The sequence below is a fragment of the Anticarsia gemmatalis genome, chromosome 1, assembly GCF_050436995.1.
Source record: "Anticarsia gemmatalis isolate Benzon Research Colony breed Stoneville strain chromosome 1, ilAntGemm2 primary, whole genome shotgun sequence".
In the NCBI taxonomy this organism is placed as follows: Eukaryota; Metazoa; Arthropoda; class Insecta; order Lepidoptera; family Erebidae; genus Anticarsia; species Anticarsia gemmatalis.
In genome coordinates, this window is record NC_134745.1 from 3455747 (window position 1) to 3480711 (window position 24965).

The 24965-nt window shown below is 33.6% G+C and overlaps 1 protein-coding gene and 5 non-coding genes across 6 annotated transcripts; 1 reads left to right on the plus strand and 5 right to left on the minus strand.

Moving 5' to 3' along the window:
- Positions 1-599: 599 nt before the first annotated feature.
- On the minus strand, positions 600-672 carry TRNAV-AAC (transfer RNA valine (anticodon AAC)). Its single transcript has one exon. It is a non-coding gene; the product is annotated as a tRNA-Val (tRNA).
- A 4371-nt stretch (positions 673-5043) lies between these two features.
- Positions 5044-6104, minus strand: LOC142987372 (uncharacterized). Its single transcript, XM_076136134.1, has 2 exons — positions 5926-6104; positions 5044-5761 (listed from the first exon to the last, which is right to left on the minus strand). The coding sequence occupies exons 1-2, from the start codon at positions 5932-5934 to the stop codon at positions 5180-5182; spliced, it is 591 nt and encodes a 196-aa protein (XP_075992249.1). The 5' UTR covers positions 5935-6104; the 3' UTR covers positions 5044-5179.
- An 8207-nt stretch (positions 6105-14311) lies between these two features.
- On the plus strand, positions 14312-14383 carry TRNAW-CCA (transfer RNA tryptophan (anticodon CCA)). Its single transcript has one exon. It is a non-coding gene; the product is annotated as a tRNA-Trp (tRNA).
- A 708-nt stretch (positions 14384-15091) lies between these two features.
- TRNAW-CCA (transfer RNA tryptophan (anticodon CCA)) lies at positions 15092-15163 on the minus strand. Its single transcript has one exon. It is a non-coding gene; the product is annotated as a tRNA-Trp (tRNA).
- A 1057-nt stretch (positions 15164-16220) lies between these two features.
- TRNAW-CCA (transfer RNA tryptophan (anticodon CCA)) lies at positions 16221-16292 on the minus strand. Its single transcript has one exon. It is a non-coding gene; the product is annotated as a tRNA-Trp (tRNA).
- A 392-nt stretch (positions 16293-16684) lies between these two features.
- TRNAW-CCA (transfer RNA tryptophan (anticodon CCA)) lies at positions 16685-16756 on the minus strand. The gene has a single exon. It is a non-coding gene; the product is annotated as a tRNA-Trp (tRNA).
- Positions 16757-24965: the final 8209 nt, after the last annotated feature.

Below are 24965 nucleotides of genomic sequence, written 5' to 3' on the forward strand. Positions count from 1 at the left end.
GAACATGCTTTAAACCTTAGATTAGAAGGATACAAGGATTAAGGTGTCATGTATTGCAACTCTTTTCTCATTTCTTTGCTGCTATCTGTACCTTGTTGGATAATAAACGCTGTTTGTAGACAGTTTGGGGCATACGGCTCGTTAACGGACGGTCTGAGTGTTTGAATAAAAACTCATTCAGGTGACAAGATTTTTTTTAATGCAACACTTCATTGCAAATTGTATGGCAACATTTTCAGTAAAGTTTGGTGCTAAATACTTTTTAATTGTGTTATTTGTGTCTTATAGTCCTTATAATTATTATGGTTACATTCATAATTATTAATATAAAAGTATAATACCGAAATTTTAAATATTCAGTACCTATTCTTCATTATGACTCTATCAATGTTTCAACGTCTTTTAACGTTTTTGTCCTTTGGGGTAAAGTGGCGATGTTAATACATACGTATATTTTTTATTTAGTTATACCTATATCTTTGAATACGGTAAATATCAATATAGATTCTATATGTTTTGTAGGTAAAAATATAACAAAATTAATGTATTACGCACGCAGTGTTCTAAACAAAACTTTAAACACCAACCGCAAAAAGATATGTTTCCGCCCGGGATCGAACCGGGGGCCTTCTGCGTGTTAGGCAGATGTGATAACCGCTACACCACGGAAACTTGAAAGCATGTGTCGAATTAGTCGTATAGGTAGAGCTACTTATTATTATTAGATTAAGAAAGTTGATCCAATAATATAATGACCTCGATAATACAAATGTATATTTTATCTCTTTTTAATTCTGTTCTATTATTGCGCCCATTATACTTATGTATAATAATATTGAATTACCTTGACGATATATAATCATAAATATTTAGAATTCATTTAAATATTATTAAAGTTATGACACTGTTATTATAGTGATATATGACTATATAAAACATACTTTTTATATTAATCTCCTATGTGACTACATGGGAGATTAATATAAAAGTATGTTTTTTTTATATTTTATCACTCGTTATGTTAAATCTTTTGTCATTCATTACTCACAATCGTTTTAAAGGAAAAAGTACCAATGAATTATAATAATAAGGATATTGTTAATAAGAATAGAAATATAATCTACTCTATATACAACATACTCTCAAAACGTTTGTTATTATAGTAGGAAAACTGATTAAAGAATAATAGCCCTATTTATTATACTCTTGAAAGGTATTTTATAGTACGAACATAAATAAAATTATCCTAATATTTTTGTTAATAAACGAAACAGCGAGCGTCTCTACCAGCCCAAAGTACCTAACCAAAGGGACACATTACCAACAGCAGGAAAGCTATTAAAATTGTACATTTCCAAGCGATAAAATAAACAAATATTCGATAACAGATTGCGTTATCAATAACCCGAAATACCAAAATAAAATTAACAATACAGCAAATTTGTAAACGTATTTATTTGCGATTTCGCCATTTTAATTAAAATGTACCGACGTTAATAATAAATAGGCGATCCTTTGTACAATAATTGCTATTTAAGAATGTAAATTGGGATAATTTGTTTAAAGGCGGACGAATTACTGAGTGGAATATATAAAGTCGTTTTAAGGTATTGTAATTGAATATTTGTGAGGCTCATTGGATTAATTGGAATGCAAGGTTTTGCTTTTCAGAGGGGAATGGGGACTTATTGATGGACTTTTTAATTAGGGATATAATGTCCTTTAAATTGGCACACTAGAAACAGAAAAGGATAGATCGTTTAAACCGCATGTATTGCTGAGAAGAAACTTCAAAAACTTTACATTCATTTTCTTTTCTTTTCTTTTGATCTGATTGGATTGCTCTCTATGTTCCTATATTTCTACCCTTGTACATTATCATTTTACACATGAAGAAAAGAAGCTCACGAAACATCAGGTGAATTTATGACGTGGCAATTATTGTCTAGATGACTAAAAACTAGTTATTAAGTATATAAGTCAGTATTATCGACACCATTTGAAGCGTAAAATTGAAATTTCGGATTTAATTGGGAGCTTCGGTTGTTTAACTATGAATTCTAGTACTATTTCTTTTCAAATATATTTTTGTAGTGTTTAAAAATATTGCCAATACACTAAAGTGTTCCGTTACATTAGCGTGTATTTGTAACAAAAACAAGTCGATGTGATTAATGGCACTTAATGTTTGAGATCTGGAGTGCTGATACAGTCGGCCGGGAGGCGATCCTACAAGCTTGCCTAATGATTGATTATTGTAGGCGGATCTTCTGCTAATATTGGGAAGAGGCCGCCTAAACTCGGTCAACTAGGCCAGAGTGATAAAAAAATGTTGCTAATAAGTATAAAAGTTATACAAAAGAAAAAGAGAATCCGGGAAATTAAAATATTTTAAAGCAAGTTTGATGCGCGAATAAGACTTGTAACCATTTCTCATTTATTTATGGCAGTCAACTTAAATACAGACGCATAAAACATAAAAGGTTCCCAGATTAAAACATATAACAATGCACTAGCTATAAACAATATTTGGTTTCAAATTTAAATTAAATTCATGTAGTTACCTAATACATATGTATATTTTTGAATTATTTTTCTGTTAAATACGCCGTGGTGTTCACGAAAATCTTTCAAAATATATTGGATTTCTCCTTTCTTTTGCATAAAATCTGCGTCGTAAAGACCCTACATTAAGGTAATGTTGTTTCATTAATCCTCTATTCCCTGGACCGTTCTCAAGTATCCTGTACTTTCTCCATGCACCCTGACCTACCATATCGAGGTCATTGGTTCACGTGAATTATGAGGTACCTAATATATTGTGCTACTGTTAAACTTCTAACTATGGAGAACTTAAGACTTTCTAAGGTGTTTACCGATGGAGCATATAGTTGGGGCACAGTTTTATATAAAACTTTTGAACATTTGCTGTTTTTGAGTTGGATTCTATAAGCTAAGAAACGATTAGTCGTTGCTGTAAATACTTTTAAATTGACTATGATAACAGGATACTTGATTTTTTACTACCAGAGTAGATTTAATCAATATTGTGCAAATTTTACAAACAACAGACATCACCAGCGCCAAAACAACTAGGTATTTCTGTATCACACAAATATTCATATCGTATGCGCATGATCTCGATGCATCGATAGCAACGACCAACTTTACTATTACATCATGATAATAGTAATCACATAAATGTTCTGTACCTCGATTCATTACCTCTATGGACTACCGACAACCGGCTAGGTATCGAAATTTTGACATTTAGAATGTACTGCCAAAATGTTTCCTACGACACCCGTCAGAGGCGCTGATCAGATTTTCATACAAAATTTCTCGATGACAGGTCGGTTGTCGGTAGTCGATAGTAGTAGAGAATCGAGCTACTGACGTCTCAAACTGGCACTTATCATGGTTCACCACAATGTTATTTTACGGTAACATCTATAGCAACTTAATCCTCACATAACACGTTAGTAAGGAGTACTGACACCACCAATTTGATACCGGTTGACATGGGTGGGCAATTTTCCATTATTTATTGCCTCCAACAAATTTATGTAACGCCATTGTCGTTTATTAGCGACGTACGTAAGTTATGGAGCAGTTCTGATGCTGTGAGTCTGGTGATTGTTGCGAAGATTGTATGTGGGAGAGTCTGAGCTTAAATTGGCTTTAAAATGAGTTATTTAATTTTTTGGAGCTGGCCGCTGCAGTGTGACTTCCATACGGTTTTAAATTTAAAAGCAAATAAAAATTTACTTAATGATTTCGGGTCTGAAGTGTGTAATTATTTTATCAAGTTTTTGCTCCAGATTATTACAATATAGATAAAATAGCTGCTTTCACATTTTTCAAATTTTCTCTCCTGAAAAGGCTTCGAAGTATAAACAAACCATCCACAATTTTATAAAAGTGAGTAATACCAAACAATCCCTCTTGTAAAACCGTGTATAGGTAAAGCCGAGATTAGTCTCCATACGTGTGCCGTAATCACGAACGAAGTGTGCCCTACAAACAAGTCAATCTTAAACCCGGTTTGCATAGATTAGCACGGCACTCGCTTTCAGAACACATTAGGGTATGTCCCAATATCGCATTTCAAGCGGTTATTTTGTTCTTGTCGAAAAATTACGTTTTGGTAATAGCGCCATCTATCGGTCAATAGAGATAAATGTCTTATGATCTACAATGATGTTACGTTTTGAGAGTTATCGATTATAATCTTACGGGTTTGTAAGATTTTTTATAGAGACTAGTGTTCCATTTCTGAGATGTTACTTAACCATCGAATTATCTTTCTATACCACCTATTTTGGCCATGGCGACCACTTCGAATTGTAAAGAAATTGATCCAATTTAGCAGAAAACTCACATGTGCTTCTGGACATATTTGTAACCATCGAATTATAAAGCACCCTTGAACCATTCAATATTGAAAATTTTGCATACCCGTCAATCAAGCAATGCTCGTCTGCTTTCAATCGCACACGCAAATTATTTCGGAAACGCCAAATAATAATAGAGACACTAGTAATCGTCGACCTACATTCACTGTAGTTCCTTCATAACATACATAAACAATTTTTCATAGCTACATCATCTCATAAATGAGTGTGACCGCTGCCTCTCCCCAATCAGGCCGCTCACTCCTCAGTCGTCGACGTACCAATCTGCATAATACGCAGACACACTGCTATAAAAATGGTAATGCACTGCACTGGCTTTGCTTCGGGGTAATAGGTCGCTTGTTCGGCTGTTTCATGAAACCTTAATGTGCTTTAGATCTTCGAAGTCTTTAACTTCAAGAAGATCTATTTTAAAACTGTTTGTCGTAAGGCAAAAGCAATTTCGGTCTATGATTGAAAACCTGAACCTTAAAAAAGATTTCTTGAAGTTACGTGTGTGTTAGAAGTTCATTGTAAGGAGCTGCTATTCCATCTAAACCATTGTTGAAATTCCGTAAGCGGATTTTACTAATGATTTTGATGACTGAGTCTTACTGAATGAATATACATAGTTATAAAAGGTCTTAAGTAACGTTAAAAATAACATATTTTATTATAATTAAAGTTAGAAGAAGAAATGGAACCTTCGGTCGAGTGTCATCGGTCCCGAAGGTTGTAATTTCAGAGTAGACCACCTTTAGGCTTTAGAAACATTTATGTTACGACTACCAAACATGTTTCTTACGTAATTTACGATGTTTTTTTCTCCATTTCTTTTTCTTTTTTCTCTCAAAACTGCTATCAGTATCCGAGGACGATGAATCACTATCCGTATCGCTATCCGACGAAGAAGAATCTTTGGTTTTCTTTCGCCTTCGTTTGGTAGCTGGTCGAAAATCTGGTACCATGATCATAGGGGGCGGTGCTGGAAGTAAATAAGGTAAAGGGTACATTTGGGGAGGTGGTGGGAACGGTAGAGCTTCTCCGTTGGTGTTGTTATTACAATGTCCTGGTGGAACCGGTCCTGGAGGGAAGGGTGGGGGCGGAAAAGGTAATGGGGGTAAGGCAGGTAACGGTGGAGGGAATGGAATGTATATATTTATCGGTGGAGATTCTTCTTCTGGTTTCTGGGTTGTTGTTGTGGTTTTTTCTCTGATTGGTATAGGAATACCAATAGGTACGGCAACTGGAACAGGCACTTGGATAGGTGGCGGCGGCGGTGGTAGTGGTACCATTGCAAATTGCCCCGGGTATTGACAGTTTCCTAAAGATGCTATTGCTAAAAGCAGCCATGTTTGTAATGTGACCTGGAAAAGAAAGGAAATTGTAAAGTAGCATAAAATATTTTGTGCTACACAGTCAGTTCCAAATGATTTTTAGGGTTTTATAACAGTTTTCAATTCATTGACAATGTTTAACTCTAAACAATAAAAATTAAAGAGAATAACAAATACATATTTAATGAACTTACTGAAATCATTTCAGCTTAAAAACCACATTTCAATCAAAATTGTTCCAAATAAATGCACCGAAAAACAAATATTGAACACGTACTTATAATAAACTCACTTCCTAGTAGCCTACTATTATGTTCTGCAAACTAACGTAACAGTATTTCGTCACTATTGCTGTTGGATTTTATAGCGTAATTTAGGAAATCAATAAACCTTAGATTTATGCGTTGAAATCTTGTATTATCGAACATTTATGGCTACGTGAATGTGAATACGCGAGTGAGCCGGTACATTCACCTGTGCAGAATCGTTTTTTTTTTTTTAAAAAGACATCTCCCGCACTAAGAATTGCTCTTGTGTCGCGGGGACTTTTACAAACATACAAGCAACGGACACAAAGCACAACCAGACCCGAAACAATTATTTGTGGATCGCACAAATAATTGCCCCGTGTGGGAATCGAACCCACGACCTCCCGACGCAATGGTTGCGGCGTGGTGACCTAAACCACTGCGCCACGGAAGCAGTCAAAAGTTTAGTGGGAAGTAATATGTATTTGTTTCAGATCACTCTGCCTTCGGGTGGTCTCTTAGTGAGTCGATACATACGATACTTTTGGAATCGGTGGTTTAGTTGTTTTTATTGTTTTTCACGATTAAAGACATGAATTTGCCTTTCATCCTGATTGTGGACAATAATGTTAGCGATTTAACGATTACAAACTTTACTTTTAAGTGGTGCTCGTAAGCAAAAATGGGAATAATTTTAATTACAATATAAGAAACGAAAATACATTTATTTCAGTACTTAAGTGAGAAAACGTAGTAATTATTTGTTTTCTTGACAAAACAAACTTGCAATTCTATTCCCTCCTCAACAAAATAAATAGCTCCACTCTCAAGAAATCCATCAGCAGTGATCAAAACACACAGATTTATTCACAACCCTTATTTGTCTGATCTTCCCCCATTGAAAGAATAATAAACAATAAAACAAGCGTTCAGTACCCACTAGTGTCACAGTAAGAGCGCAAAGGAAGTAATAATCGTAAAGTGAGCCGCGTATATCCGGCTTTGCTTGCATCCCAGTAGGGGCGCCAACAGTTTAATAGTAGTACTACCGCTTTTCTAGTAGTTATTATCCTTCCTGTAATAAGAGTTAAGACTTGAAATGTTCCTGGTCTTCTTTGTTACTGAAATGGTTGAGTGCAGGTGCCGCCAGTGACTTTGTGCTTTTTCAACTTAACTGTTTTCTTATTATCTATCTACGAAAATTTATATGATTTCGAGTAATTTTTATGTATTTTTTACAGGTTTCTAAATGTCTTCATAGTCGATATTTGGCTATAGCGGTCAATTTTATTGAAACTAGTGAATTGTGTAGGACTCTGTTTAGTGTTCCAGTCCAAGTGTGTGAAACAGAAGCAGAATATCAATCAAATTGAGGTCTCGGGTACGGTTCACGTGTCAGGAAAACAGTTATTATAAGTTTATATTAGAATATATTTAAATAGTAGCCTGACATTTGGAAATGTGCTCGGTAAATACCAATAAGTATGCACACAAATTATTGGACGTAAAAAATATTGTATGCCTCTGCCAACACCTTCGGGTATAGGTAATCGGTTTAATGTTACTTATGTGTATAAGTACAAATAAGGTAAAATAATAGATAAAAATAAGTACATATAATAATAACAATGAATGCAAATATTTCGTCGCAGCAGCCCTAATGAAGCCACCATTGTAGTTTTATGCAACTGTTTGCGAGGATTTGAATTGCGTCCAAGTGCTATTTGTACTCATATTATTGGCCATATGACTCAGGTTTTTTTGTACTTTACGCCTTTATACTATTAAAACTTGTGCGCAGATTTTTCTAATTGCTATCCTGTTTGCTTACTTAAAGCATAAACAATAATATGAGAACGTTCACGTGTATATTTCTATCGGTATTTTCTCTCAGATTAAGACGTGTTTTTATAGTAAAATTATCCATTATAACTTTAATTATAATCGTTGATTTCTATGAAATACCTTTTTGCTAAATATTTTAATAGCATTTAGACTCAATATTGAAAAATATTACAGCACTTTATCACAAACTAAAATACCATTTTGACTATCAAAATTCCTGATAATTATTGTTCTAATGATTTGATTTCGAAATTTGTTCGTAGGTACATATTTTTATTTGGAAACACAAATTCTTATAATTAATACCATTAAATTGCATGGTCAGTCTCTTTAATCATCAAACATTTGTACGTATTCGTCACATCGCGTTTGGTTCCTCAAAATATAAAAGTTTAATAGTGCTTGGTATTTCGATGTCCAGATACTAACAATTTTAGTATTAGTATCATCTATATCGCTTCTACGAACTAAGTCGTAAAACTGCCAAACGTTTCCGGATAATCCCGAAACTCTAAAATATAAATTTTGCTTCTCAAGAAGTAATAAATAAAGCTGAAAATATAAATGAATATCGTATGCAGGAAAAGTCGCGGGCGATAGCTAGTGGAGTAATAAAATTGATAAATGTGTACGTAAATCAATGCAGATGTTTTACTACGCAATAATGTTTAAGCATTTTTGAAAATTCGTTATTTTCCTGATATTTGCTTTCGATATTGCAAAAATTATTTTATAACGAAAACTGTTAGTGCAATAATGTAATAGAGAATTTATAATGGGGTACTTTATTAATGATTTCTAACTCCCAATATAAATGAGTCTTGATTTATTATTTTGCATTAGATCCGAGGTCAGTTCTTGCTTCAAGATGTATGGTTGTGGTTATCTTAGAATTGCAACCTGATCATTTGAAATGAAATAATTTTTAATTTTCAAACTCTCTCTACGTGGTCCAAAATTGTTTCCCGTTTTCATTCAAATCTGTTGTCTAATTATGTTATCAATTACAATGATGTTCTAACAAAGCACTAAGCGCTACAAAATACCACAGTCCATACTTGCAAGGCCATCCACACGTCAGTTAGCTAAATACGTGTTAGATTAATTTAGCACTGGACCATGAAACTGCGACCAATAAATTAAAGGACCGGACACGATTTACTGCCGTCCACTGTAAATTAGAAGCTTAATGATACATTCGATTGAAATTACGTCATGTAAAGGCGGGTAGACACTTTGTTAAATTGATGAGCGCTTTACTACGTGAGTCTGTCGGTACAAATTTTGTCCAGCTATATCAACGTTTTATACTACAAACTTGTGTGTGTAGGTACCTGGTTTGGCAGTAGGTACTAGGTTATGGGATTTTAATTTAACATGACAAATGAATCAACCACACTGTAAATAATTTGGCGATTGAAAAGAGTGGCCGAGACGCTCACAACCACTCTTTTCAATGGGGTTCGGGTTTGAGATGGACTGGGCCCAGTCCATCTCAAACCTATGTTGATATCTAAATAGAACATAACTAGATAATTAATCTAAATTTTTTTACTAATTTATTTACAACACCCAAATACATAACTTCGTCGTAAAACATTCCAATTTGTTGACTATATTGTCCAAAAATACCAACGTAAAAAGCGAACCAAAAATTCTTCAGCGGCATATATTTTCATAATTCTCCGCACTGATTGTCGGTTAGTTGTTCCAAGTTTCAGTGCTCGGAGCCGAGTGCTGAATATTCATGACCGACAGTAATAACAAGCGGGACCTCACTGAGATCGACTCGAGTCAACAAGCTGACTGTGGAGGTACCTACTGCACTTGTGTACTATCGAACGAAGATAAAATTGCTTTTGGTTTACGTTAAAAGGTCAAATTCCTTTGATAGAGATCTGTTTCAGACTAAAGTGGCTGTGGAATGCGTAACATGGTTTAGAGAGATCATTCCAGAACTTGAAAAGGCCAACGAATTTTATTTTTCATTCCTGATACGCCTATTTAAGTTTTTTTTAGTCAGTAATAACAAGCGGGACCTCACTGAGATCGACTCGAGTCAACAAGCTGAATGTGGGGGTACCTACTGCACTTGTGTATCGAACGAAGATAAAATTGCTTTTGGTTTATGTAAAAAGGTCAAATTCCTTTTATATAGATCTGTTATAGACTGAAGTGTCTGTGGAATGTGTAACATGATTTAGAGAGATCATTCTAGAACATGAAAAGGCCATCAAATTTTATTTTTCACGCTTGATATTTTATTTTTTTGTAATGAAGAATCAGCTGACTGGGGCAAATTAATTTTTGGAAGACATTAGTAGTGCACTAATCTATTTCAATAAGCGTCAAATAAACCTATTAAGAATAAAGCCTGTTTTTCATAAGAACCACACATACAAACAACCATAAAATCACGCCTTCTCCCCTTATGATTGGCAGAGACCAAAGATTTATTATTCATTTTAAAAATTGAAAAAAAAAACAAAAATAATTTTATTCAGACCCTTGCAAAAAAAACCTTATAAAGAATTAACATACTATTCAAAACAGTGACCAATTCAACTATACTCTACGCACAACATACACTCGTAATTCTTCGCAACTACATACCTAATACATATACCAGTTACGGACTCCACTCGAGTACTGAAGAGCTGTTACCGGTAATATATCAGTGCCGTACTCGGTATGTATCGGTGCGTGATACGGCTCTTCATTAGTACTAGTACCTCTGTGCCACTCGAGGGTCCTGTGTAGACTGTCTTAGAGCCCATTGTAGTACGTTTGAAGTGAATTTGGGTGAAGACATTTTGATTTGATTTAATACATGAGTTTTATATAGACTGATATGAAGAGATAGTACACATAAATCTCTTCCGCTACTGAGTAACTGATGGACAACGCACGGCTGAAACGACTGAGCGTAAAAAGTTGAAATTTGGTATGAGAATTGTTAAGAAATATTAAGAGAGGATCTGTGGATATTCCACTCTAAAGGGGGTGGAAATCCACGAGGGCAAAGCTAGTGAAACATAAAACTATTTATAATATACACGTAGATTCACAATCAAAGTTTAGTTAATGTTGCTGTATAACCGAAGGAATTAAATATTAACACGCCTAAAATTTACGGGTAAAATTCTCAATTTCTGCAGATACGGTAATAGTTAAAATATGCGTCGTAGGAAATTCAAACCATCATCAAGCTTGTCAGGTGGCATTTAATTCATTTTTGTCGAACACAAAAGTAAAGAAAGAAGAACAAGTACTCGTTATAAGTGGAAATCAAACCACCGTTCGTTGATCACCACAATGATCACTTTAACCATTGCACTATAAACGTTGTCATACATTATTATTATCATGTTAAAAGTATAAAAGTAACATTAATACTTCTGAAAAGCCACATTTCTCAATATTTTATTTCAATAAACATAAATATGAATAACCATAATTTGCAAATAAAACAACGTTTCAACAGCTGATTTTAATGTTTTTCATAATGAAGTGGTCTTGTGAGCGAAACCATTGGAAAATGCCGGTTAAAATTTAATTCAATAACATCAAAAACAGTAACGTTGAACAAGTGCACCAATTTAAATATGTACTGCTGAAATAACTTATTTTCACTACAAGGAAATTTCAGCTTTATGTCCTCGCGTTTAGAGTACATTTTAGATTGTAGCATATTAATAGTTATTACTTAATTGAAGTTCAGCGTATATGTGAGATCTGTAATTAGCTGCCATGCTTTGCTTCAGTTAATTTAGTATCAAATATTATGCAATTAACATAAGCAAAACCAACTTTTTGCTTCTAAATGATATTAATTTCAGTACCTAGCAGTTAATTTTATGTCAAAAACATGACATTTATTACGATTTTTTTCCCACTTTGGGATTTATTGTAATTGCTGTCTATCAATTGATGGTAAACAAAGAGTTGAGCGTATTAATGTAGGCTATTTAAAAGTTATATGCACTGTGCGGAACACGCCTGAATGAGATTGAAACAGGATGGGAAAGTGGGACATATACAAAATGATGTAGGATATTATATTATTTGCAGATGACACTTCACTCATTTTTAAAGTAGATCGTTCGAAGTCTTGTTTTATTGATATCAATAGTATTCTTGAACAGGTCCGCAACTGGTTCACTTGTAATAATCTGTTATTAAATTCTAACAAAACTAAGTGCATTAGGTTCACTATGCCCAACGCGAGGAATTTAGGTACTAACATAGTCGTAAATGGGCAAACTATCGATTTGGTAGCTTCGGCAACTTTTTTAGGTATCAGTCTGGATAGCAAGCTCCAATGGGGCACTCAAATAGCGCATCTCTCGGGGAGACTCAGCTCCGCCGCGTACGCAATCAGAAAAGTAAGACAGTTTGCTGGTGTGGATGCGGCAAGACTGGTTTACTTTAGTTATTTTCACAGCGTCATGTCTTACGGTATATTACTGTGGGGTAAGGCTGCTGATATAGATGTTATTTTTGTCCTTCAAAAAAGAGCTATCCGTGCAATTTATAGTTTAGGAGCGCGAGACTCCTTGAGAGAGCTTTTTGGGCAGATAGGGATACTGACGGTGTCATCACAGTATGTGCTTGCAAACTTGTTGTATATAAAACAAAATTTAGGGACTTTCGCAACAAATAGCGATAGACACAATTACAACACTAGAAACAGACACAAATTAGTAGGTCCCCATCATCGTTTACACAAGGTGCACAATTCGTTTGTAGGTCTCGGCATTCGTTTCTTCAACAAGCTTCCAAAGCACATCATGGATTTACCCCTGCCAAAATTCAAAGTTGCTGTTAAGGAACATCTCGTTAGGAAAGCTTATTACAGAATTGATGAGTATCTAAACGACAATAGCTCTTGGGATTAGTCGCTCGCTTGATTAGGATTCTTTGAAATTAGGGAACTTTGCTATAAATTGTATAAACTCAGTAGCAGTAGGTCTAAATATTGTAAAATATGGGCAATTAATGATGCAAATAGGTGATGTTACGTACAATTTGATGTTATTCATAAAACTGTCACTTTTTTCTTTTATAATGTTCACAACCAGTGTGCTCACTTGCTGCCCATATTCTTATTATCACATGCTAGTAGGTGCCCCCAACATACGGTATGATCAGAGACTAATAAATAACCTAGCTATGTTCATTTAACTTAATTGACGTTTAGTCTATATCGCTGATTGTTGGCAGCTCCTCGCATGATCAATTATTGTATCAACCACATTGTAAAACTTTTTGGCGATTGAAAAGAGTGGCCGTGAGTTTCTCGCTAGCTCTTCTCATAAGGCTCTACCCCCTTTCCGAGCTAGTGGTAGATTCAGTAATTGTAACGACTATCATAAGTGTCAATATTTGACCTAAATGAATAATGATTTGATTTTGATTTTGATTTTGCATTCAAAATTAATTACTCATTAACAGTTACAATCAAATCATTTACTCATTAACAGTTGCTGAATCTAGAAAGAACCTTAAGAGAAGAAATAGCAAGTCCACTGAAAATTGCTTAATTATAATAAAGATTATTGCTTGAATTCCCGTGCACGCAAGATTTAAGTTCCCTTACGTTTGAACCTACAACCAGATACGTGGGAGGTCAATGCAAATGTGGTTATGACTACTTCTATACAAATGTAGACACCATAGGTAAGTATATCACTCGGCTATCACAGCTATATGTAGATAGTTAAAAGTCGTTTAATGAAACCACTGTTCGGTATCGTCGCGTGTCTATCAGCAAATTAAATAAGTAAATGAAGACGAACGTAATAGCTCTAATGACCGCATTTATATTGTGTTCGCTTCGATTTATTTTTGTTTTGTATGTTTCTGACTATTTTTAGGTTAGAATGTGAACAATGTTTTGACAATCTGAACTTTCACTTCCATGTTATATTGTTATTAGTTATCTAATATTACTAAAATAATCATGAAATTAACTCTCTCTGTTTTGTCTGCTGGCTAACTAAATCGGACAGTCTTAAACACAAAAATATGAGAAAGTGAATGTTTCAAAGTAAATAATATACTATTTTGGCTGTTTACTGGTTATCAAAAAATGCCTAAAAAGAGGTTTATTTGAGATAAATACAGTGAAATTATATTTGACCTCAAGTTTTAATAGCTTTTAGATTCAGTTAAACTTCAAAAACAATTTAGTAGCAGTAATCAATAACATCAGCTTAAATACTATCATACTTTAAATAAAGTACATTTGTTACAGACAGATTCTAGTAGGTACGTAATGCATTCACATTCCAATCCAAACAAATCCAGTTCAGCCATTTCCGAGATAACTCTACGAATGTAAACAAACATTCACTATCAACTTCATACCTACAGATAGCGTATCTGTCGATACGTAGATACTAGATAACAGAAATTAATTGGTACATTATCTTTCAGATAATTTATTAGCTCTAGTTACGTCTTGTTATTAGCGCATTACCAGTATGACTCCGTGGCGCAACGGTAGCGCGTCTGACTCCAGATCAGAAGGTTGCGTGTTCAAATCACGTCGGGGTCAATACTGTCTTTTTGTAATTTTTTGGCGATATTTTTATTTGGTGATTGTTATTTAATTTGCAAAAGGTAAAGATGTGTACTATATTTAGGTACTTATGTTTTTGAAATCTTTTAGATTCTGATTTTTAATTGGTTTTGGGTTTGTTCATCTTATTAGTTCTTGTAGGAAACCGATAACCTGAATTGTTATAGTAAAGAGAAAACATATAAACTATAGAATTTGGACCGACTCCAAGAATTCTTTCACTTTACGGGATAGTTTACTAAAAATACAGTAGAAAAGTACAAGCAAATAGAATCAATGAACAGTATAGACAGATCTCCCGATTATTTTTAAATATAAAATGGTATTTTAATTGGTTTCTGAAGCGCCCGTTCATTAAACGGATTATTTCTAAACTGGTAACAACAGTAACTGATTTATGGTTCATACGATATTTTTTTCAATTTTCAGTTGATAAAGATCTGAAAGCAAATCTTCATAAAAGAAAAACTCACATCACATATTTGAGTTTAAGAAATAAATCCATATTTTTATTACAATAAAACTTAACTATAAGTAACTTTTAAAAACTAAACTAAACTAGAAATAATTTTTTTTTTTTTTTTTTAGAGTTTTGGGTTAATTTTTACTTTACTATGGTACTTACATTCTTATAGTAATAAACGACATTAACAGAATTTTAATTTTCTTCAAAAATAATGTCATTGACCCCGACGTGATTTGAACACGCAACCTTCTGATCTGGAGTCAGACGCGCTACCGTTGCGCCACGGAGTCACTTGCCTTTTACCTTCAATATATCTGCACACTTTTTAAACGAGTATTAGCAGAATGTAAAACGTGTCTCGACATTTTTTTTTCTGCACTATTAAAACGATTGTAAATTTATGAAGCCAATGTTTTTGGCTAAAACATCGAAATATGAAAAGGTTTCGTGAGCTTATAAATTGTCATCTTATTAGGAACAGTGTAAAATTTAGATTTGTGTATGAATCGTAATTCGGGCATGGATTTATGTAACATGTATCATAATTAATATTACCCACATTATTTATCTGTTTTAGACTTCAGTAAATTTGGTCTCAAGAGCTCATTAGTAATTATAATAATAATTAGGTACGTCAATTAGCTGTGCAGTAATACGTTAATGTTAATTAATTCAATTTATTTTAATAGCTGAATAGTTTAGTTTGGGCCCTAATTAAGTTTGAAGTCAGAAGAAACGATTTTGCTCATCCGTACAATAAGTATAATTCAGATAAACTATCCTACTAATAAACGTCGTATAGGCTCTGATAATATATAGTGTTTTATTACTTTTACAGTAAAAAAAAATATCGAAAGTAACAAAACACTGTGTTACTAATCAGAGAGTTTCCACGACATTTATTAATAAGATAATTATTTAAAAAGCATGAGAGGTTGTACAAATTTCATATATTGTCCATGTTGTTGGCTTTCAAGCTACTTTACAATATGCAACTCTAAGGTGAACACTGTGTCTGCGACAAAACGCACTTACTTAAGACAGTCGCGTTACGTTGTCGTAGCACTTGCTACGTAATTACTACGAGTTCTCGATTACGTCACATCAAAGGAAATAAGTCGAGCCAACTTTACATTTTTATGAGAAAACACCTGTGAATATAGACATACACATAATAATTATCTCACAGACACGTTTTATGTAAATATAGCAATTTCATTCATACATAAAATTAAAATGTAATAACTTAAAAACATACTTGGATTACAATTATTTTTCCAAAATACTCCAAAACTAACTTATTTAAGCTCTAAGTAATCATATTTGAAATGTCCAAAAAGAGAGACATGACCCCGACGTGATTTGAACACGCAACCTTCTGATCTGGAGTCAGACGCGCTACCGTTGCGCCACGGAGTCGACATGCATAGACGCCAAAATTGCACGCCACAAATGGGACAATAAATTATCGCATAGACGAAAATAGTCTTGTTTGTATAACCAGTGCTTAAAATATTATGCAACTCATTTTGACTGCATCATAAATGTTCTTATTCTCAACTTACTACGATTTGTATAAGGTTCAAAGAATATTTTTTGATAACAATAATATAAGTAAGTGGAGCTAAACATTTTGCAAGTCAATTTGATTGCAACATCTATATTAAAATTTTAAGGCCAGTGTATTAGTCTGGAAACGGTAATTTATAGGGTAACAAATAGTTTAAAGAAGATTTTAAAAAGATAACACCTTTGGGAATTTTATAATTTTGTTCCCAGTTTTGATATTGTCAAAATCAAAAACTGATAATTGACCCCGACGTGATTTGAACACGCAACCTTCTGATCTGGAGTCAGACGCGCTACCGTTGCGCCACGGAGTCTTGTTGTCGAAGCATCAATAACTCATTTTGGTGACATTTCTATTATCTTTTAATCCCAAAATAATCGTAATTAATGAGTATTAATACTCATTATTTCGTTTTTTTCTTTATCTCGTTTATCTTGGGTTTTAGATCTGAATAAAATGATTTGAATGTCTTTTATCTAAAATTATGTGGCTTTCAACTTTAATGTTGATAAATAAAGACATCAATTTAGAAACAACAATTTCTGTGCAATCCCGGTAACTTTATTCTTCCTGTTTCTTTTATTTTTCTCTTCGCATTTTTCTTTCCGTGTTGAGCTGTTTTCGAGTTTTGCGCTAATCACACACATTAAGCAATAATTTTTTATTCATATAAATAGATTTTCTATGTTCATACGTTCGTTCTTTGTTTTCATTTAAAATATCGGCTTTCTGTTGCAAGTTCGCGTATTCGTACAAAAACGCATCGCTGTTTACAACTACGCGTGTTTGTTGATTGAGGTTACGTTTCCAAACCGTTTTATTTGTGGAGCTCCAGTGCAACTCGTGTCATTTGTTTTTTATACTTTTTACAGCATCAGCGCTGGCCAGAGTTTCACAATGTAAAGGATTTAAAGTATAGACTATATTTCACTGCTGCACAATTTGTAACTATTACCTATAAGTCAATTTAATAAATAACTTATTTACTATTTATTTACATAAAGTTATTTATTAAATTAATGTTCAATCAAATCAAATATTGAAAACTAGCTGACCCGCGCAACTTCGCTTGCGTCACATAGGAGAGAATGGGTCATAATTTTCTCCGTTTTTGTAACATTTTTTACTGTTACTCTGCTCCTATTAGTCGTAGCGTGATTATAGCCTTCCTCGATAAGTGGACTATCTAACACTGAAATAATTTTTCAAATCGGACCAGTAGTTCCTGAGATTAGCGCGTTCAAACAAACAAAGTCTTCAGCTTTATAATATTAGTATAGATTATGAGTTTTCCTTCGTTCGCCGTTAATTTGTATCTAAATTGTGTAGTAAGAATATAATAAAATTATTATATACAACCAAATTTTTTCTCGTGAATAAACTCTACTTATTGTACCTAAGCTTCTTCAACTACGAATCCTCTCAAGTAGGTACTAACAGTAGTAGGTTTTCTTCAGTTAAAAGACCAGTAGCAAAACCTATTCCATTTCTACATACAATCCACATATTCTTCAAAAGAACCACGGCTTTCAGAGTCGGTGTCAATCCAGCGTAATTTTCCTCTAAGGCATCCATTGTACGAGGTGCGAAGAGATTTGCCTGGCAAATTGAAGGGCCGGAGTAAGCCGCTTACGACGGTCCGTGTCGGCAAGCTCCTGTTCCAGTTATTATTTATACAAAGCTATTTCATTGTTTTGTACTGTGATTTTAGGAGGTGATTTCTGTAGTTGGTTTTGAAGGACGTTTGTAATCTTTCGAGCAGGGTTTTTGATAATACGCTTATAGTTAAATTGTGAATTTCTTAGATGTATATTGTGATTAAAAAACTATATTTAGTCATGAAAATTATGAAAAAATTAAAGAGAAAGAGTGTCCAGATTTAACTAAAATAATAAAGCATACATTTCCTGTGTTTGCCGAATAAATTGGTAGGTTACCGACGAATAAATAAATATTCTTTCAAACACATCAAAATGTACTGCCAGAATGATTAAAAATGCAACCATGTTAAAAAAATATATTTTCATACCTCTACCGAAAGAAATAAGAAAAAACGGTCCTTAATACAAATTCGGTGCACGTTGGACACGTTGGATATAAAACCAAATCGCCGAGCCGATTTGAACAAATGGATGATGACGTCACACACATTGTCACATTGACGTATGATCTGACGCGAAAATGGAATAAAACAACGAGACCTTATTCAATATCACGAAAAAAGTTTTTTTCTACCCTTATTTTATCTATTTTTGGAAGCCTTCAGGGGTAAAGTAGGCTGATTTATGGAATGAAGCAATGAAAATATTTGAATTGAAAATTGAGTGATTGATTTTAGTTGGAAAGTGCTATTTTTGGACGATTTGCGTCTTGTTATGGTGAAAATGTCTTGTTTGAAAGCTTCTAATAAGTATTTCTTGAGTATGACAGCTAATTTAAATAACGTTTTATTGTGATGATACTGATCTTGCATTAATTTTATGTATGGTACTATCGAAACTAAGTAGTTAAAAAAGAATCGTCTCAATATTTCGATAAATAATAGTTGACCACAAATATTATAGCTATGAAACCAATTTACCATCATCAAAAATATTATCGCGCATATCAATTGAACTATATTTTATTACGGGATTATCTCTCTTTAAGTCAAGTAATTACTTCCTACACATCTCCTAAATCAACAAACCCCATCACCGGACTCTACTTTAATTATCCTACGAAAAAATACCCAGGTACGAACATATATGACGTAATAGAGTAGCCACATCCAATTTGGTTCAGAGTAATCCGCTTAACCGTGTCACAGGGAGGATTAATTATGTAAATTGATGTCGTTTTTGTCACGCCAACCGTGTTTGTAAGACAAGGATTTGTTTGGAAGGTAATGAGAACACCTATGCAGCTGAATCGTGTGATTATACGGACAAGAGAATTTAGTTTTAGATAATTAGTAGAAGTTTACAAGCGTTTGTTGTAGCAAATATTGGAACCTGGGTGAAAATATTCAAAACTCATTTTAACCGACTTCAAAACAGGAGAAGTAAGTCCCCAAGCCAGCGTGGCCAGCGTGGTGGATTCAAGGCCTTACCCCCTCCCCATCGTTTCATTTGGAGAAAAATTGAACTTATAATACAAAACCGCGTCACTGTAATATGATGTATTTCCTAACAAAACTCTCTTCACTTACTTCAGCCCCTACCTAATATGCAATATCCTCCCGAAATAAAAACAAAAGCTAACCAAAATCCTGAAGCGAAAAAAAGGTGGCCAATCAATAATATTTCCCCTCTTTTCAATTAGTATAGCGAATGCACCTTTAATACTCCACCTCGGGGTAAATCCCCGGTTTAACTTAAACGATTTAGGGGATCCGCCACTAAATGAAATCTCTACTAATAGGGGGTTCCGTACGTAATGATGTTTTAATAAATAGGTGGAAGTTTCTTTTGTAGTTTGTTTTTTCTCGTCTCGAAATTTTATATGCATGAGTAGCATAGTATGTAGTCTCATATAGATTTTGTTAATAACCGTGTGGTGAATGAATCTATTTCTTCTTGCTTGCCAATTGGTTAACCACATGACGCGACATTTTTATCACCTACACCACCCAGTACTACACATACAAAATTAACTTTTTCAAAGTTTGAAAGACATTCGATTTGCAGAATCACTTCAATTAAGAACTATCTTTTGATTGAACTTCATACAGCAGCAAATAACAACACAACAAATCGTACTTCTAATTGTTTTTAAACGACTAAAGCTATAACATCATCTGCAGACATACTGAGCTTAAATAGACATTCTCTACTTCTAATATTGGTGTCTGCAATATTTCTAAGATTTTCTCTCCAATTCCGTACAGAGGATTATAACTATTAGGAGACGTCAATATGTCGATATTTCCCGTAATACTTGTCCACTGGGATTTGTCTACGACAGGCTTATTGTTTCTAAAATAAGTTCAAATAGGATTACACCTATTCTTCATTTATTTTTATAAATATTTCGTTTAGATTTTAGACTTATGGGCTTAGTCTACTAATTTTTATTTAACGAAATGAAAATATTACTTTGGCAGACATAAATAACTCACATTGTTTTATCTTTAAACGTGGAGTCAGCCCGGGCTAGTTAATATTTGTATTTTCACAGACAGGTAGTATGAAACTTAATTGGAAGTTTTCAAACTTTAGTTTGTGCTTTAGTGACAAAATCTAAAAACAATCAAGTTGTTATTAGTTTCTCTCTCTCTCTCTATCATGCAGGTTGCCATAACAACAGAAAAAATATTTCATGCGCACTAAAAATATTGAAACAAAAGTAGGTAATAATAAAACGTCACACATACGTTTTTTTGGTTGATTTTTAAATCTTTCCATCAAAATACACATTATATTTACCTAAATTATTCAATACACAGAAACAATGCAGCCAAAAAGGTTATCATTTTGATTGCAACCCTTATAAATATTGTACATTTTAAAATATTCGTGTTCGGTATCTTATCACAGTTTTTCTCGACAATATTTTTGCTGTGTAACTGACACCGTTGCTGTGCCATGTTTCGGTTCGAGCTATGAAATAAGCGAATTCGACAAACGTTTAAGCAGAACGGTGTTGTACCTAATTTGTTTTTTACGAACAAAGGGAAACATTTCTAATTTTCTTACAAGAGATATGTACACTGTACAGGGTGGACTTTTGTTTCTAACATCGAGATTTGTAAACTAGTTCATCAGAGGGTTTTTATTAAAGGTACATTAATTACAGCAAGTACATCAACTAATGCACGCACTTCTACATACATTGTCGTCCATTCGACACCAAGAAGCGGGAAATTAAAGAATAAGGCCTTATTAGGACATAGGCTTCATTTAGGTAACCCTCCTTACTATTCAATGTAGATACGAATCGCCAGTGTCCATCTGTGGATATTTGCAGAGTACGCTATTTATTCGATAGACATAATGGATAAAAACATACATTCATGCACATAGCAACAATAAGATGTTTAATAATCAGAATAACCGGTAAAAACGTAGTCCTTATTTTATCTAACGAAAGATTTCCGCAACAGTTTCTTTTTACTTTTATTCTACTAATCGCTGTTTTAGTGTCCCCTCGTGAGACGCGACATAAATCTGCATGCTTTTTTTTAATATTTTGTCGCCCGTGCAGTAATTTATCTCTTGTTTATTTACTAGAACTCTTAATGAGCACTTTCTTACTGTTTGTTATGTTTTATTTGTGTTCTTTGCTGGGCGGGGACTCAATTTCATTTAATGGTTTCTTTTAGGTAAGTGTTTCTAAATGGGTTCTTTGTAACTCGATGTGTTTTTTCCACTTTATGGGGTTTCAAATCGAGTGTTGATTCTTTTTGAGGGCGTAAGTTGGGGTCATCTTTTGTTTTTTTAATACTGAATATTAATTGGTATCTTGACAGTTTTGATTTGATTTCATTTTATTGTTCTATTCTACGTAATTCTCCCAGGTTGTACTCCTTAAAAGATTTGTATGAATTTCAGCACAGATATAGTTTATGGACTATATTGCTACAAAAGATTTATTACATTTTAAATATCCATTTCACGCGGCCGTGGTTACGGGCAAAAGCTAGTTGTCTTTAATCCTTAAATCACCTTGAGCACAGTCAGCACGTACCTACAAATTACTCATCAAAAAGATTATTCAACAAAGAGAATCGTGCTGAAATTAAAAATGTAATACTTTACTTCATAAATTCAAAGTCTTTGGACCGTTAAAAACTTAACCGGTACGTTTGAATTTTAATAAAAGGCTTTGTAAACTTTCACGTAATGAACTCGGCGTGAATGGAAACTAGGGAACTGAAATATATTCGTAATCACGATTCTATTCTTTTAGTTTTTGGTATATGTGATGACAATTACCATATTTTATGGTTAAATAGTTACTGAGTAACGGAAAAAGTGTTACAAATATTTAGGTACGTTTTACGCATTACAAGTCATCTTTAACCTAAAAAGGACCATGCATTTGTAATCGTAAATTCACTAAGAAACGCAGAAAAATCTTAAGATTCGATACATTTTAGAAAGTCCATGTTTAAATTGGTACATATTTTGTAGTATTATCTGCACGCCCCTCTATTACAAAGTATATCACTATAATTGTCCTGTAACAGAAGAATTATTTAGAACATGCCCATTAGCGCACTTTCGTTCATGGCTTAAAAGGTCTACACACATTGCAAAACAAAGTCTAAAAATCTTTGCAAACAGGTAATTCATTAATTTATTACCTCGCAATATATGTTAAATATTAAGGCCAACATATTTACTTCATAAATACAGGCATGAAGTTATAATCATATTCCATCACACTAAAATAACACATCGCTTAACACAAATAGAGTTTTCACAGGGCATTTTGTTTGAATTTGTTATTAAAACTAATAATGTATTCATTGTCACGCTTGCATTATGAAACTTTGAACACCCACTGCATATTGTGAAAGCAAATGAAAGTAGTTTTTGCCCGTTTTGTGTATAGTAAATGAGTTTCCATATTCAGTGAATAGGTTTATTTTTTTAATGGGTCATTGGGACAATAAAATTTGTTGCTAAATTTTAAATGTTAGTCATGCACGTAAATTCTTTCATAAATGTATAAAAATATATTTTTTTTAAACTTTTTTTCGATTTAATTATTATTAATTTTTTAGGTTTACATATTGTTATGAATGTGAATGCGCAAGTAGAAGATGTGTAGATAAGAATGTTTAATGAATTATATTTTATTACGAAAAGTTTTTTAATAAAGAAGAATTTTACATTTCCAATTGGGGAAAACTGTTATTGCTTCACGGGATATTGGTTTTAAACTAGTTTAGGTCTTAAGACGACAACAAAACATTGTATAATATATTTTACGACAGACAGACTCAAAAACGAATGTCAACTTTGAAATTTAATTTAAGAAAATTCTTTTAAAATATTTATATTTTCAGCTCTGGCAGGATGTTTGTGAACATGCGAGTATAATGCATAAACTGGAATATTCTAGACTTGTGTACGTACGCACCACAAAAGGACAGGTCCGTTTCACAGTTTGAAGTCATAAATTGCGCAGACGTCTGAGTTTCAGATGATGTGCAAGGGAAAGGAGGAATAAATCGAGTATTCTAAAACACATTTTTTTTATCTGTCGTTCTTGTGTTGTTGCTTTCAGCCTGCTTAATATTAAGCGATTCCGATTGTTAAATTTTAATGCAAAGAAAAAAAATGAAGTTTGTACCATGACCGTAATGAAAATGCTTGTTCGCAGAATTACGTGAGTTGGGATGCTCGCAAAATAATTTTATTTTTAATTTATGGCACTTTTAATTTACTCAGAATTGGTAAGGTATTACTGTACGCTACTTGTATTTTTAGACTTAGTTTACAGAATACAAATAATGGATTTTATCTGATGAAAATATGATAGGTATTTACATTTTGTCAATAGTGTGTTATTTATTTCTTTTACTTTTCCTTTAACCGCTTTAAGTTTTTTACTTGTACCAGCTCATCACTTTCACAGCAGCTCCGTGGATGTGAATAAAGTAATTTAATAGTCCCCGAAAAGATGAGCACTTGTCGACTCCACGCTATCTCTCGTCTCGAGTGCATCTAACGTTTTCCTGTTATTAGTTTGACGAAAAATTTAAAAAGTTTTCACAGCAGTGTTTATTTTATTCCAAACCTTGCTGGAGAAAGTTAAATGAAATTACAAGACAATATATTTGTATATAATAAAATAAATAAATTTAACCCATTAATGTCCCACTGCTGGGCAAGGGTCTCCTCTCGTAATGAGGCAGGGGTCAGGCCTTGAGTCCACCACGCTGGCCAAGTGCGGGTTTTCCTTCACGGTTGATAATTATTTCTAATACACACATAGTTAACTTCGAAAAGTCATTGGTGTGTTGCCTCGGGTTCGAACCTGCGACCACTTGCGTGGGAGGTGTCAACTTATACCACTCGGCTATCACTGCTTATTAATTACATAAAAAATATAAATGTTGCTTCATTTCGAAAGATTATTATTATAATCTCCCTCTAGAATACATACACACTGCTAAAGACCCTGTCAAGTGACCTTTAACTCAATATTACGTTCGTTTACCAAAATATTTTTTCGTATAAGTTGTGCAAACTTTTGATCAAGGAAAGGTCGAAACGTGGGTCGTCATAATATCATAATTCTAAATGTCAGCTCAAGAGGTCAAACAAAATCAAACAATATTAAGTGCAGAATAATTAAATCGTTATTTCTATTCAATGAACGCGATCCAAACAGCCTGAACTAACATCGCTCTAAAACTAATAAGCAAACATATTCAAATTTGGTACCACATCCCTATTCTGTAAACGCCAAACCACTTTCGTACGGTTGAACGACTTAACGCCAATCACGGCTTTGCGACACCCAATACAGACTGGCGGCCGGATTAATTGAATAAATTTGCATTTCATCCCGGTAACATTTCCATTTGT